The sequence below is a fragment of the Spea bombifrons genome, chromosome 2 (assembly GCF_027358695.1).
Source record: "Spea bombifrons isolate aSpeBom1 chromosome 2, aSpeBom1.2.pri, whole genome shotgun sequence".
NCBI lineage: Eukaryota > Metazoa > Chordata > Amphibia > Anura > Pelobatidae > Spea > Spea bombifrons.
This window is the reverse complement of record NC_071088.1, coordinates 122,739,381-122,755,584: the sequence shown is the minus strand read 5'-3', so window position 1 is coordinate 122,755,584 and position 16,204 is coordinate 122,739,381. Positions and strand designations below refer to the sequence as shown.

General features: G+C 39.8%; 1 protein-coding gene and 1 long non-coding RNA gene across 2 annotated transcripts in view; one reads left to right on the top strand and one right to left on the bottom strand.

The window, feature by feature from the left end:
• The window catches only part of LOC128474093 (uncharacterized), a 165,327-nt gene that overhangs the window by 144,151 nt on the left and 4,972 nt on the right, over window positions 1-16,204 (top strand). The window lies entirely within an intron of this gene.
• Window positions 428-16,152, bottom strand: CCDC169 (coiled-coil domain containing 169). The gene is made up of 8 exons (XM_053456357.1): window positions 16,035-16,152; window positions 14,521-14,603; window positions 12,752-12,862; window positions 12,131-12,171; window positions 9,267-9,365; window positions 8,002-8,055; window positions 2,096-2,172; window positions 428-557 (listed from the first exon to the last, which is right to left on the bottom strand). Exons 1-8 carry the CDS (start codon window positions 16,148-16,150, stop codon window positions 476-478), a joined length of 663 nt encoding a protein of 220 aa, XP_053312332.1. The 5' UTR covers window positions 16,151-16,152; the 3' UTR covers window positions 428-475.

The following is a 16,204-nucleotide window of genomic DNA, read 5'->3' as shown; positions in this document are numbered from 1 at the left end:
GTGTTCACACAAATTTCCCTGTTTTTGAAAGAAAAGCACGTTTTCTCCATTAAGCACAGTGTAGACATTGTTAATGACTATTGGAGCTAGATTTTTAATGGACTATTTTCATGGGTGCACAGAGGTCCTTTATCAGCAACCATCACCCCTGTGTTCCAATATAAGGTGTAAGTAATCTACGTTTCAAAGGCTAATTAATTCGAAACCGCTTTTGCAACTTTTGAACGCTGGGGTGTGTGTGTATATAATATATAAGTTAGATGGAGCTAAATATTTGTGGTCTCAGCAATTTTCTTATTGTTCTGTAACAATTCCTCAAATATTAGTTTACTTAATGACAAAGCCCGTACATGTACAAGCTCAAAATGCATTGTTTTCAATGGGTTTAGGGACCGCCATTTGTCCTTAAGGGGTTTAATAATAATAATAAATAAATTACGAATCTATTTGTCATAAAAATTGGGCTCATAGAAAATTATTTTACTTTGGAAGCGTTTGCTTTTGTCATCTTCTTTTTTCCCATTGCTTTATTATTTGATGTAGAATGGAAATTCCCTCTGTGAAAAGAAAAGAAAAATAAAAATAAAAATATAAGGATTATCGCAGTGGTCGGACCAGAGCAGTATTGGTTCAGTAGCTTGTAGGGAAACTTGCTAGACTGTTGTCTCATCATCAATTCTAGCGAATACAGGAGGAAGCCATTCTCAGACATTCAAAAATCCAATAGAAAGAAGCATTAAGGCATTTAACCTAGTGGAGAATTACATTCTGGCCTAATATTGTTGTAATAATTGTGATGACCTTGCAATTATGGCAGCCATTTAACTGATAGAAAAACATCTAATCACTCTATGTACATGATAGCAGAACCCGTTGGCAGCTGTTGATGTGATCGGGCCGCTCTCCCATCAGTATGCAGGGGACTCAGATGGGAAGTGTATTCCAGTCCACATCAGCTTGGCTGAAAGTCAACTGCGTGTTTGATCAAAATCATTGGAAAAGTCTTAAATTAGATATTGCTGTAATATGTAAATTGTATGAGGATACCAGATTGGCTTTTAGCCTTGTAGAGAGAAGGCATCTCCCACCTCAATGTTTTGTGCACTCCCCCCCCCCCAGGAGAAAGACGCGAATGGGAGATGCACCAAGCTACGAGACAGAAGTAACTGATGTGTAAAGCAGAGACATATCTATGACTAACAGAGTCTAACTATAATTGGTCCAGCGTAAGTGTGTGAGATGTACACATTTACTATGATTTTACCCCTAGGAATCTATGGAGGTAGAGCTCAATACTGTAGCCAAGATTATCCTACATAGTAATGTTCTGTTGATACAAGCAGAGAATCACAGATGCCCACTGAATGAAAGCACAGAAGGATCTTCATAAATGACACCTCCTGAAATGTAATGTCACTAATCATATGCAAGACACTGTTTGTGGCTTATTTAAGCAAGCTATAAAATACATTTATAAACATAAAAAAATTGTCATTGCTTTCTCTTTAATAAAATATCAGAGACGCAGCTTCCTAGTGAATTTGCGCATGTCTGCTTAATCCAACTGCTGGCAATTCTCCACTCTTGATTCTTTATATAACTTTTTCCGCTTTATTTCTGCAGTCTCCTGTCTCCTCAATCCTCTCAATCATTTTTTGAGCTGTCATTTTGACCAGAACTGCATGTCAACAAATTAAAACTACAGAAGGCATGCAGTGCATTTCAGGACTAAAAAGCTCTCCTGCAGACACAAGTAAAAATACTTCATCTGTAATCTCTATTTACAGGACAGAACGGGAATAACCTGTCCGCAGTACGATAAACAGCATCTCGACCGATCAATTAAATCCTTAAAATATTTACATTACTTTAGACTCGCAGGTTAAATAGATTGGAGTAACTGAAATAGCAGTTTATCCGTTTTGTTCATGCAGCTCAGTCCAAGAATGGCTGAGCAACATGGGAGTTGTAGTTCAGAGGAGCTGCAGTGACGGGTTTTCAATTGCAGCCACTGCTTTCTTGCATGAATGCTTTAAATGAGAAATTTTAAGTAAAGCGCTTAAAAGGAGAAAAAATAAAAAAAACCTAGCCTTACTTAAGCATCTGTTTGTCCCTTGTGGCGCGAGCCGGATCAGGCTGAGGTTTCTTCGCAGCTTCTTGAGTGACTGAGGTCTGCAATTAAAATTCAACAGAGAAGATTACAGTAATCTCCACAGAGGCCCAGCGCGCGTTGCTCATTTTAGATAAATTCGGAAGATGGTAGACGATGGCTGGAGGAAATATTGTTTTGTAAAACGCACCCAAAAATGTAATGCATTTCTCTCCTGGAAGGATTTTCCATAAAACAGCCAAAAAAAGGTAACAGTCTAAGTCTGCGGTATACTGCAACCCAGTCATTAAAGCATGGTAGGTTATTTAACCCCACCGTACAGCGGTGGTGTAATCTTCACACGTGTAGGTACTTCAGTTAATCCCCTTATCTCAAATGCACTAAAGCACCACACGTGCCAACATTCACGTCCACGCAGGGTTCTGAAACTTCTTGTTTCTCAGGTGGAATTCTTTGCATTTAAAAACCACAATATTGTCCTGTTTGCTTTACCTGGTTAATATCACAGATTATTAAATAGATCTCTAAATGTTGGAATGGGCGGTATTTAAAGAGTAAGTTCTTTGGTGAAGGCGGCTATTGTTATTAATTATTATTATTATTTAACTAGGATCCGAAGCAAAAAGTTGTTCTTGAGGAACACATTTAGAGTCATCCAGCTCCTGAGAACTCACACAATCACTTAACGCCGGTATAGAGGTTAAGCGACACTAGAAAAGTAGCACAACGTGAATGATTAATGCCTGCTTGGGAGAGCTGAACACAAGTGATGTGAAAATACATTTGTGGACAGCCACAGATGTGAATTATTAAAGCTGTCCGCTGTGGCAGAGCAGGAGATTAATCACTCAATGAAGAACTTAACTGGTTTGCGTGTGTTAAGCCCCTGCTTGTGTGTGTGTGTGTGTGTGTGTGTGTGTGTGTGTATGTGTGTGTGTGTATGTGTGTGTGTGTATGTGTGTGTGTGTGTGTCATATCTGCATGCACATATTTTATCAGGTATGGCTCTGTAGGCATTTAGTGGGTTAAAAAGGTACGTTCTGGAGCCAAAAATTACGTTACATAGAAAGATAGAAAGGGACTGCAGATAGGAACCATTCGGCCCAACCTCTGAATACTTTCCTTAGTCCCTGGATTTATCTTATATCTAGCTTAGCCGTATGCCTATACCATGCTTGCTTAAACGCCTTCACTGTATTAACATCTACCACTTCTGCTGGAAGGCTATTCCATGCATCCACTACCCTTTCAGTAAAGTAATGCTTCTGGATGTTACTTTTAAACCTTTGCCCCTCTAGCATAAGACTATGTCCTCTCGTTGTGGTAGTTTTTCCTTCTCTCTTCCTTAATCATGTTCACTCCCTTTAAGCATTTAAATGTTTTTCTATCATATCCCCCCTGTCACGTCTTTTTTCCAGGCTATATAGGTTAAGATCCTTTAACCTGTCCTGGTAAGGTTTATCTTGTAATCCATAAACCATTTCAGTAGCCCTTCTCTGCACTTTCTCCAACATATCTATATCCTTCTGGAGATATGGTCTCCAGTACTGTGCACAATACTCCAAGTGAGGTCTCACCAGTGATCTGTACAACGGTATGAGCTCTTCCCTCTTCCTACTGCTAATACCTCTCGCTATACAACCAAGCATTCTGCTAGCATTACCTGCTGCTCTACTGCATTGTCTACCTACCTTTAAATCCTCAGAAATAATTACCCCTTAATCCCTTTCCTTGCACGTCGACGTTAGGACCGTATTAAACATTCTATACCCGGTCCTTGGGTTTTTAGGCCTTACTTTACATTTATCCACATTAAATGCTAGTTGCCACAGCTCTGACCATTTCCAGTTTACCGTTTGCCATTTGGCTTCTTACCATCAAGACCTTCTACAATATCAACAATAAAAACATTAAAAAGAATGGGTCCAAGTACAGATCCCCGAGGTACCCCACTGTTTACAAGACCTTGCGCTGAATATACGCCATTGACTATAACTCTCTTATCTGCCACCCAGCCGCTGCCTGAGCCATTCAAAAATATTGGGATCTTGCAGTTTATTTATAAGTCTTCTATGTGGCACAGTGTCAAAAGCCTTACTAAAATCTAGATACGCAACATCTACTGCACCACCTTGATCAATTATTTTAGTCACTCAATCAAAACAAAAAAAAAATTTCTCTCTCATTTACTAAACCCACACAAGTTAAATTTTTTTCTGACTTTCACTAGAAAAATATTTTACTCATCTATAAAAGCTAATTGAAAAAACCTGCTATATTTGTCCTGCATTTAGAAATACCCAATGTTTTTATGTTTTCTTTGCAAGTTATGGGGCAAGAAGTACAAGTAGCGTCTTGCTATTTCAAAACCATTTGTTTCCCAAATCCATGCGCTATTTGGGAAATCTTTGAAGCCGGCCAATGCAATTTACCCCATCAAACCATATATTTTTAAAAACTAGACAACACAGGGTATTACTCATTTGGGACATGCGCAATTGTTTTTCAACATGTTGAAAATTCTCCCCCATGTCCTATTTGGGACATCTTTGGAGCCGGCCAATGCAACTTACCCCACGAAATCATACATTTGTTAAAACTAGACATCACATGAGCATTTAACATGCCAGTATTTCCTGTCCTGTTTTTTTTGGTTTTTTTTTTTTTTATATATACACACACACATTGTTGAAACTGGAATGTTCCCCTGATGGTGGGGAATTACTTTAACATTTTTTTTTAAATATATATATTTTTTTTATTGTGATTAGAAAGTTGGGTTCCATTGACGTGCATGGTTAAATGCAGTGCCAGAAGGGGAAGCACAAAGTTCTCTTGGGAACTTATTTATTTTTAAAGGATGCCACCATCTTGCGAGAGGCAAAGTCTCTCGCGGTGGCGCTTTGATTGCTTTCCAGAGCCTCGCTATGAAGGCATTTCCAGCGACACCATTTAAGCTTAAGCTCTTTTAAAATCAGGCATTTGTCGCCATACAATATATGGCGGACACTGATGGTTGGGGGGGGGTGGTACACATGACCTCTGCTGCCGATCTTGGTGTTCCCGAATGACAGCAACACAGTTTGGATGAAGAAAGTGATCATAGAGAAAAAACAAACTCATTGGATATTTCTAAACTCAGGACAAATATTAGAATCTATTTAGCATGTTTTTAATAGCTTGTATAGATGAGCAAAATATTTGAGAAAAAGTGCTTTTATTCAAATTTTCACCATACTTTATAGTAAATAAGATATGATCTAGAAAGCCTTTCTAGTTCAGTAAAAGAGGAAAAAAAATAGAGAAGAAAGTTACAGCTAAACATGAGCACCGTGAAAGCATTAAAACACCCTTGGTCAGGAAGGGTACAAAAAAGCCTGGTCCTTAAGTGGTTAATGGACTTTGTGATTTTTCTTCAAAATGGATAGCTATACGAGTAAGCCACAGGTATCCTGGCATTGGATCAACCTGATCGGCAATAAAGGTACAGACTGCCAACCACGGACAACATACATGGTGGCACATTAAGGGCTCCTAAATGTCCCTTCTGCAGTGTAGTAGTGCCTGCCTGTCGACGTGACTTGACTAGTTGCCGTCTTGTTTTCTCATAGAAGAAATCTTGCACTTTCAACAGTACATGCAAAGACTTCCTTTAAAGAGGAGGATTCTTGTGTACTGAAGAGCTAGCCGATTATTGGCCTGTGACTGATCAGCAGCTTCTCAGGTTTTTTTGCTTTTATAAAGCGAAATGAACATAATAATGGCGGCTTGCTACCATGGTTACTGGCATGCTGCCAGCTGATCTCTTGTGAAAGGAGCTGGCTAGCATGCTGGTAAAAATGCCTGATCAGATAAATTCTATCTGAAGTAAACTCCTCCCTTTCAGGTCCCAAAAGCAATTCAACAACTGCAACTAAGGACTCTGTCATATAAGCACATAACATTTCTGTGCTATGTCAATGATCTGGGACCTCATGTTAAGCCATTTCCTTCTTTGTCACTGGAGGGAAGTGCTGATGTGAGAAATAAGTAAACAAAACAAAATAATCTCAGCTTTATTTTAAAACTTTGAATCCCTTTGCGATGGAAGATGTACCAGGTACGTCAGACGTCATGTCCCTTGAAGACCAAGGACGTACCTGTTAAGCCTTTTGCTAGATACTGCTCCCATGGCATGATGCATGTCTGGAGTGGGGGGGGGTGACTGTGTCTAAAACAAATCAATAATTCAGCACATGCGCAGCAAAATACATTCACTGGCAACTCCAGCATTCATCCCGATGTCTCAAATTCAGCTCATGCCAGTTTATGGAACGGTTTACTGATGTTATTATGTGGGAGGAACCATCATCCCAAACTAATCTGTACGGGGCTCAACACATTTTTTCAAACTTGTTGATGTATGCATGCTGACCACCATCCACAATGATAGAGATACTAAGCCTGTGGCCCCCCTTCTGCTTTACTGAGAAGGTAGTAGATAAAGGGAACAGTCTTCCACAAGTGGTATGGGGTAGACCAAGCTATATTCACAATGGGACTAGACCAAGGACTGATAGGGGTTTGAATTCCTTTACATCAGGAAAAATAGGCAGATAAAATCGTATCTGCTGTCAAATTCTATATAAATTTGTGGGAAAAAAAAAGTAAAATTTTTTCCCCACATTTTTACAGTTGTATAAAAAAAAAAAAAGCCTGGGTCACTTTTTGCAGATTGCAAACATATCGTTTGAGACACTGAATGTATGGCATGTCAAGTGGGTAGGGGGGTGGTTTTTACTTTCCCTCCCTCTAGCAACACCCTCTGATTACCCAGGATTTTCCCATGGATCTGGGTAGTTGTGCACCAAGCTTTTTTCTAGTGACCCCTTCCTATCTAACAGAAAACTCCCACTGCTATACCGTCTCCTTGTATGCCCAGTGGACGTCATGCACACCATATCTCCTTGTTACCTGGGTAATATCGCCTGGAGCACAGGCTTAGAGATCTGAGCAGTTCTTTAAATTAGACAACCTTACGGGTCCAGGCATCGCCACCCTATCTTGTCCACCACCACGGACCCTTCATTTTTGTATTCACTTTTTGTTTGCTTTCACCCATTACTTAAATCTATCTAATGAGGCTACTAATTGGCCAGTCACTTGGCACCTAAAAGCCCGTTTCACAAGCACATTTGGATGGATATGGATATTTATTTTAGTTGGCACTTGATATGGTTATACTGAAAATCCTGCAGCAGAGCCAGGTCCCCAAATGCTCAGGTTTTTGGGGAAATTGGTGGGCTGTGCTTTTTGGCTACCACCCCTCCATGGAGACTTCAGCAGGCCCACTCTTTGGGGAGGGTCCTAAAAGATCTAAAAGGAAGGGACTGCATTCCCCACAGCAGATGAAGATTGGGGATCCAGTAATCCACTGTGGCCTTATCACTTTGGAGGACCTCAATGTCACCAACAAAAAAGATGCTACTGGCAAAAATGGCGCAGCACTGTTCCAGAGATTACTCCAGCTTGTGGCAAGCCATGCTTTGCAATTTTTAATCACCGTAAGTGTTCCTTTGGTTTCCATGCTCATCTTTCTATACTTAATTGTTGGCAGGAGAGTCAAACTCACCCCAGAGAGCGCTTATCCTGCCAGATTCCTCTAATGGACAGTCTGACCACTGTTATCTAGCGTGACTGCAGACCTTGAGGGCTGGCATTTAATACTGTGGGTAGCTAGCCTTGCCTTCTTGTTGATAGACGGCAACGCCAATCATGCATGGCAAGCTATTTGTGGACTGAGATGTAAAACAGTGGAAAGTATATCTGTTGCCATGGCAATGCACACTTCAAATAGCAGCCTTTAGACAAAGAGGTTAAAAAGGTATATATTTAGGTGCAACATCACATACCTGTGAGATTTCAGAAATATACATTCTTCTTTCATCATTGACTTTGTAGTATGCCTACAAATAAATAAATCAGGAAAACATTAGATGAGAATGAAGATTCTATTAAATAAGAATTTCTTATAAAATTAAATATTTTTCCTGCAGTAAAAGACTAACTAATCAGCATTTGGTTTCAACATAGATTAAGCAGGGCCGGCCCTATAATGGGGTAGACTGGGGCAATTGCGCCCCAAGCGCTTTTTTTTTTTTTTTTTTTTTTGAAGCGGAGGAGAGAGAGGGGGGCACCGAGTGGTTTTCGCTTACCCGCTCGGCGCCCCTCTCTCTCCTCTGCGGCGAGTCTCCCTGTTCGGTCCCGGTGCCGGCTTGTAATGCAGAGCGCCGGAAGTGACGTCAATTTCCGGCGCTCAGCATTACAAGCCGGCACCGTGGCAGAGCAGGGAGACTCGCCGCAGGACTGTTTAAAGGTAAGTACTGGGGGGGGGATCGTAGATTAAGGCGTCGGCGAAGTTTAAAATGCCGCGCCCCCCCCCCAGCGTCGGCGCGGGGGGGGGCGGCGTTTTAAACTTCGCCCCAGGCGGCGTTAAGTCTTCGGCCGGCCCTGAGATTAAGGATAGCTTAATGCATCTGCATGCATGTTTAAATTCCCTTACTGTATTGATCTCTACCTCTTCAGCTGGGAAGATGTTCCACTTATCTACCAACTTCACAGTAAGGTCATTCTCAGCGTTCATCTTATAATAAGGTAAAATAATTTAAAAAAAAAAAAACTGGATGATTCTTAGGTATTCCTTATCCAGAAAACAAAGTAACTGGATATTTGTTCATCACCATTAGGATGGATAAGAAACGCAAGCCCTAGGCATATCTTCATTTGAACCTGGGGTAAACAATGTGTACATGTTTAAGACAGCAGCGAGTCCTTTCCCCTTCTTCTCAGATATATAAGAACCCACATGTATTATCAGATATTTGTAGCCAAAGAATGAAATCAGTAATATTTTTGCCCAAAAATGGAAACATAAAAAGTCATGATTGAACAAAGGTACAAAACAGGAATGCTACATTTTGTTTAATTTTATTTTTATTTTACTTGGCCTTGACTATCGGCTAGGAACAATCAAACTGTGCTATAACAAATTAAATATTGCTTCTGTAATGTGCCTTTATTTTCCTTATTAGGGATTTGAATGTGATCAATAAGCAGCCACATTTAAGTTTAACATATACCGGTACATACACCAATATATATATAATATAAATCATACCTTTGTTTCTTGTTCAAGTCGAAGCTCAAATTCTTTTAGTTGGTTTTGTAAGAGAGCCTTTTCTTCATCTAAACGTTTCAGGTATTGGTTTAAGGTGCTCTGAAAATCAAATATGTTGTAGATCAGACTTGAACTGACCACCTGACCTGACTAACAGTCTACCTGAGGGATGCAAGACTGTCATGTCCGGCTGTGTGTATCTAGCAGAGAGCCACACACTGTTGATTAATCGGTCACTGATCTCAACAGGTCAGATTTTTATCCCCAGTCTGTTCCTGATTGTTATTTTAGCAAACGAAAACTGATGTTATATTAAAAATAGAGCAAATAAATAGAGTATAGGAATTACATTTGTATGCCATAAGAGGAGATTTCTGTTTAGCTGTGAAAAAACGCCATCTGGGATTCTGACGCAAAGAAATATACTACAGATCTGAGTACACACAATATTTCATCATTCCCAGATATTAATACAAAAATTTAATCAATATGATATGCTCTGAAACAAGTTGCTGAGATTAAGGCTTTGTGCATTTATTACCACCAAAAAGGAAGGGGTGAGTTGCACCCCCCAAACGGGAAGCTCAAGCGAGTGGATTAACCACTTAAGGACAATGGGCAGTCCCTAAACCCATTGAAAGCAATGCATTTTGAGCCCGTACATGTAGGTGCTTTGTCATTAAGCGGTTAATAATAAAGCTCTCCAAAACATTTGGTTAACAGCATTCTCTGTGCTCAGCACCCTCAATGGTCCACACCGCACAGAATAATGTATGCGATGCTGCTGCCGCCAAGTGGCCATATGTGGAAATGCAAGCAAAACGCTGTAGAAATGGTCCAGGTAGCAATTGCCATCATGCCGCCTAATGCTGCCAGCCATATCCTGATAAAAGCAGAACAGAAAACCCACTCCAAATTAAGGCAGGTGTGCTACGGGGGTTAAAAGTCATGAGGCTTATGACTGATAATTTATATATCCAATTATATTACACATAGGTGACGTCTGTACAAAACACCAACAGAATAATAGAATAACTAGGAATCTATCGAAAGAAATGTTCAGCAGAGAAGACTAAGAATGCGTTGGCCACCTGGTGGTGAAACTAGAGAAATACATTCACTTGCTTTAGCACCCACATTACACGCTAACTCACTCCTGCAGTTCCTTTAATGAATTTTTAAACCATGCAAATAATTGCTAACAATTTCACATTTAACCAAATACACCCACCGCAAGCTTGGCTTTTCATAAGATCATGCGGAGAAGGGCATGAACCAACTGACCTAGTTCCACTGGATCATATCAGCGTGTGGCTATTAACTGGGTCATATCAGCACATCTATTGATCTATGTGTGCCATGCAGAGGTCTGGGATAAATAGTAGAAACAAGGAAAAATCAATCTTAGCTGCTGGCACTGGGTCCAGTTTTATGCTTGAATTCATATTAACATGTGGCACACAGCATTAGCGTTAGTTAAATCGACTAAATCTGCCCAAAGGGTAATACTATATACCCAGCTGATTAGGCTGTCAATTCATTATTAGGATTTAGGTGTGTGAACACAGAGGCTGCTAGGACTTTGAGCCAAGCCCATAGATCACAAGGCTGGCTGGAACAGAATCATGCAGACTTTCTCTGTATGTATCTAAAATACACTTATATGATAATTGTGTTGCATGTTTTTAAAACAACTTTTTGCATTCCTTACTGTTCTCAGCGGTTAAATACCCGGGCCAGACGGTGACGGCTAGGCGGGCCTGGCTCACTAAGGCCAGCGACCAGCAAATGACCCAAGTGCGGCCACATTTCAGTTTTTATACAGCCGATGGCTGCACACTACTTGAGCTGCTGGTTGGGGCGCGTATGGAGTGTTGTCAGCCAGTGTCCCACCAGGCATTTTCCTAGCGTGCCAGATGGCCAGTCTCAGCCTGTTAAATGTTGTTTATACATACATGCGTGTCGTTATAAAAACAAAAACATAACACTGGATAGGAATTTTTTACCCAATATAGTCTGCTCCTTTATATTCAGCTGTAAAATATAAGAAGTCATGTCCCATCTATTCTGCGGCGTATTACAAACCCAAGAGTCATTCTCGGATTAGACGCAGCTTCGCTGATATAAATTGCAACTTTTTTTTTTCTTTCTGTATTTTACTTTAATAGAAGTCTCAGATGTATACATACTGAGTGAGATTTCCTCCAGGGGAAATAAGAGAATTACCACTACACTACAGATTTTTTCTGTGCGATATTAAAAGCCATTATATACAGTGTGACAAAGGTTCTGCAGGAACAGCAACTCCACTGCTGTGTGGTAGGTTTATTTACAAAAGATCACAGTTGTCTTTAGGCATCCAGGGTACACATTCCCCTTAAGACATAAACCAAACAAAGACCTAACAGTACTGGTGAGCTAAGCTTCGCATAAACGGCCGAATACTTGTCTCACCTCCCAGGCTCAGCTTCATGTAGACTCACCGGGTCTGTGGTCAGCAGCACTACTGAGAATACCTGGGCTAAATAGGGCTGAACAGTGTTAATCGGGTTCCAGCTGAAGCTGCTACAAGTATTAACCCTAGAAGCTGGGGAACAGTGAACCATCCGTGTGGAGACTTATGTACCTGCCCTCAACTAACCTGCCCCACAACACGTATACATACTCTACTATATACCTAACTATACTGGTAACTGAATACATTGGTTGAGTTGGTCTCATTAACTTGACTGTCAGTTTGACGGAACTCAACCTTTTGTGAACAGATCCCACCTTTTCATCTAAAATTGTAACAGCATAACAGAAAAAAAAAATCATACAAATATACAGTGTTGTGAAGAAATAATTGGAAAGAAAATACTTACAGCAGGCATTTGATCATAGGAGCGAATCGAAGAAAGTCTATCTAAAGTAGGACACAAAAGTTGAATTTAGAACCAACTAACACAAGCACTTCTAGAACTTCTGTAGAAACCTATATAAGAAATTTATTTCTCCCCTTTCATCTTGAGGTTCCTGAACCCTGCCCTGATTTAATGCAGCTTAAGGAAACTCATAGCTTTAAAGCCAAGGCACGTATTTGTAGATGTTTGTGAGGATGATGGTACTTGTTCCAAACGTCCTGTTGAGTTTTAGGGAGTTTTAGTGAACTAGATCACAGGTATTTCTCTCAAAACCTCTGCCAGCTCATACCTAAAGAAGACGCCTGCCTTCAAAGTCTGCATTTTCTACCCTTCAAATTAGCTACGTCTTGTAGATTGGGTTTAGATAAAAGAGATAAAACACATACAATTGGCCAATATGCAGATACATTGTATTATGCAAAAACTGTATTTGTCTAAAAACAGAACAAAAATACTTCTGAAAAATATTTGTATCTGATACTAGCAATGAAAATATTGGTGGAAGTTTATAACATCTCAATTACTTAATGTTCCACTTTACCTAAAAAGCAAAATAACAACTAAAAGCCCATATTTTCTCACCAGTTGGATTGCCTCGAATATGTTCACATTTTTCTTGAAGAACATGAATCTGTCTTTCTAACTGTTTGTTCAGTTCTGTTTGGGTTTCGTATCTCGTTTTCCATTCATTACCTGGAACACATTAAAATTATTATTATTATTTTATTTATTGTGCCCTCCACAAAAATGGGCATCCAAGGTAAATATGAGCTGTGAAAAAAATATACGTGTGGCACAAGTATTGGCACCCTTTTAGTCACTTTTACTTTGTGTTACCTCTCTTTGTCAAGATAACAGCTCTGAGTCTTCTCCTATTATGTCTGATTTGATATGAGAATACACGGCTATGGATCTGAGACCGTTCCTCCATACAGAATCTCTCCAGATCCTTCAAATATTGAAGTTGGCGCATTTTCTTGAATCTCTTCCAAACAGCTTGTGGTGATGTAGGTGATGTTGGATTGTAGTTTTGGAAACTTTCTGACCCGAAGACGCAACTAGTTTCTGCAAATCTCCAGCTGTGATCCTTGGAGATCGTTTGGCCAAACAAAGGAGAGCATGTCTTCATTGTGCGACACACGTCCTCTTTCATGATGATTCAGAACATTTCCAGGTGACTGGCGCATCTTAATTATTGCCCTGATGGTGGAAATGGCCATTTCCAAACATTTTGCTATTTTCTTATAGCCAGTTCTCATTTCATGTCGCTCAATGACCTTTTGCCGCACATGACAGCCTATGTGTCACCTAATATTTATACCGCTGTGAAACAGGAAGTCAATCAATTAAACAATTTCCTGTTCCTAGTCCCCTAGGAAAATGTAAAATATCACTAAGAATATACTGTACTAAATCATATTCTTCTCATATTTTCTTCATATGAATTCATAGGGGTGCCCATTATTGTGCCACACATTTTTTTTGTGGATAAACCTCTGTCGTGTTTGCAATTGTTTGATATCCATGAGATGAGTATTTGTGTGTAGTGAAAAGATCAAAAGGTTAAACAATAAAGACAGCCTTCTTTGCTCATATTCACCAAGGGTGCCAATGTTTGTGGAGGGTGATGTATATGCAAGGGGTAAGACAAAGCTAGAATTAACAGACTAAGACAAACCAATACATGTAAAGAGGGAGTGAGAAATAAGTTCTTTAAGCTGAATCACCAGTAACATAGTTTGAGTTGGCAAAACCTGTTAACTTGCTCTATTTTAAAAGTGTATATTGAAGAAAGAGAAAAAAGGCCCTTTGGGTGTCTACTAAAGTGGGCCTAGGGCCAACTCATTCTTTGTTCAATACAGAGTTACTTATGCTCTGTTTAGTTTGGCTGAATTTGGGGGGGATAAGGTTATTCTGAGAAATTGCTTCCTATAGATGTTGTTTGGCCAGAAGACACCCTTGTACCTCTGCACACATACAGTAACTTTATTTGTGAGTTATTAAGAATGAAGGAGAATTCTGGGCTCCGCTTTTCTCTTTTTGCTCAAGTCCAGCGCATACCTTATTAGATAATACTTTAGATAAAAATTACAATAACCTATATCCTATATCCCAGTTTTGTGACTTTATGAAATGTAGTTTTAACAATTGTTACCAAAACTGTATGCCCTCGCAGTGAGTTGTGAAGGAGTCAACAGTACAAAAAAAACAAAAACATTTACAACTGAAAGCAAATGTATAGATCAAAAAGCAAACGTGATTTGTATGTGAAAGATGATGATATCAAAATTAAACACTAAAATTGCTAAAAGTTTGCATGCATATCATAGCAAGAGACTTTTCTCCATTACCTTCATCGTCCACGCTCTCTAGTCTTTTTTCCAAACCAGCAAAGGTGTTCTTCAGTTCAAATATTGACACTTGTAACATTTCCCTGAGTAATATACAAATAATTATTTCAGCGTTCATTATTTTTTTTTGTGCAAATCATTGCCTTTTTTTCTGCATTCCGAGTTACGCTTCATTGTAAAATATCGCCTGGTTGTTTAGAGTAGGTTATAGTTTTGGGCATGTATATCAGACACAAAATAAACCAGCAAGTGCTGCATCAACTGATATTATTAAATAATAAAACATTATATGGCTCGAATGCAATACCTTTAGAGAAAACCTTGGGCAACTCCACAAAAATGCACTCAAAAGTAGTCCCTTGAAGGCATCCAATCACTTGGCCATTAAGTTCTCTCATTTTCTACTAGTACCTGCTACAGACACCACTTTGCCCCACTTTGACACCACAGATTTTGTGGCTTTCACAAATGTTACTGCATTATATTGTTTTAATTCTGGATATTAATGCAACCTTTATGAGAAGAAGTCTACAACATCTGGGCATCTTCAACAGAGTGTAGAATACCCACCCAAAAATGTTTCAGATACTGTCTACTTGTCTCCTTCTCCCCATTGACAGAATAATAAACAAAATTTTAAAAAATTCCCAAATGTATATGGAACACGGAAAAACTACGCTGCACCGTACCACACCCCATTAGAAGGTAAGAATGTATCCAAGAGATGAAGACAAAAACTTGTTTTGATGTCCTGAGAACTCATCTGATTTAATCCTCACTGGAAACCTATCGGTTATCATTACGGTCAGTTTACGCAGCATTATAGATGCATGGTTCTGTGAAAAGGTAGTCAACTATTGGGTTTATTCAATAAAGGGAGAGTTCGAGAACTTGCGGGGGGAGTTATCTTTGGACGCCATGATTTCACCATACATGATGAAGGTCCAGCTCCATCGAACTTCTGCTGCGGGAAGAGTGAGGTTGGCCCTCTATAAAGCATAGTTAATCAGTGCAATATCTTCAGTCTCCTTGCCGAATGAACTACACATTATGCAGGGCCAGCTCTCCCATTCTTGCAGGAGAAACTTCCCAGTGTTGGACCTTAATAACGAACAATGAAGCGAGGGAGCTGAAACCGGCAACCCCTCCGTTAGCGAATAAACCCAAAATATCAGGAACTTCATGTAAAATAAAGTAAAACAGGGGCCGCACTGCATACCTAAAGCTCTTCTGTTAAAGAATTTGCATTAAATGTTCTTTCCAGATGTAATAAACGTCTGCGAGAAAATCCTATAAACGTCATTATTTTACTTTCATACATCGCCTGATGCTCGCGTTCTGATAACGGGGGTTTAGGGGTGTAGGCACACTTTGGGGTTGGTGAGCAAATTAAGTGCTATTAATATGCAATAGAAAATGTTTAGAGTTCATTGAGTTAAGAGCGTATTATATATTCAAAGTAGATTTATGGAGCCCGAGAATCTGTGCAGAGTATGAATACAGAGCAGCCTCACTTCATCTTTTTCTCCAGCTGCAGGTCGTCTTCGAGCCGCCGCCTGTCCTGAGGAGGTCGGCTCCTCTCCTGTCTCTCCATCCCGCCGCTGGTGGGTTCTAGTTGACGCGTCACCATGACTACAGGGCAAACCCTACACAATGAAGCGCGTAGAACTCTAAACACAAGAGC

What these genes read in the sequence shown, in the direction of transcription:
- CCDC169 (XM_053456357.1), bottom strand. Translation starts at nt 16,150, where the DNA reads ATGGTGACGCGTCAACTAGAACCCACCAGCGGCGGGATGGAGAGACAG. An exon ending in ATATTTCTGAAATCTCACAG is followed by an intron (nt 2,173 to 8,001) that starts GTATGTGATGTT and finishes TTTTAATTGCAG; the next exon opens with ACCTCAGTCACTCAAGAAGC. An exon ending in AGGGACAAACAGATGCTTAA is followed by an intron (nt 558 to 2,095) that starts GTAAGGCTAGGT and finishes TTCTTTTCACAG; the next exon opens with AGGGAATTTCCATTCTACAT.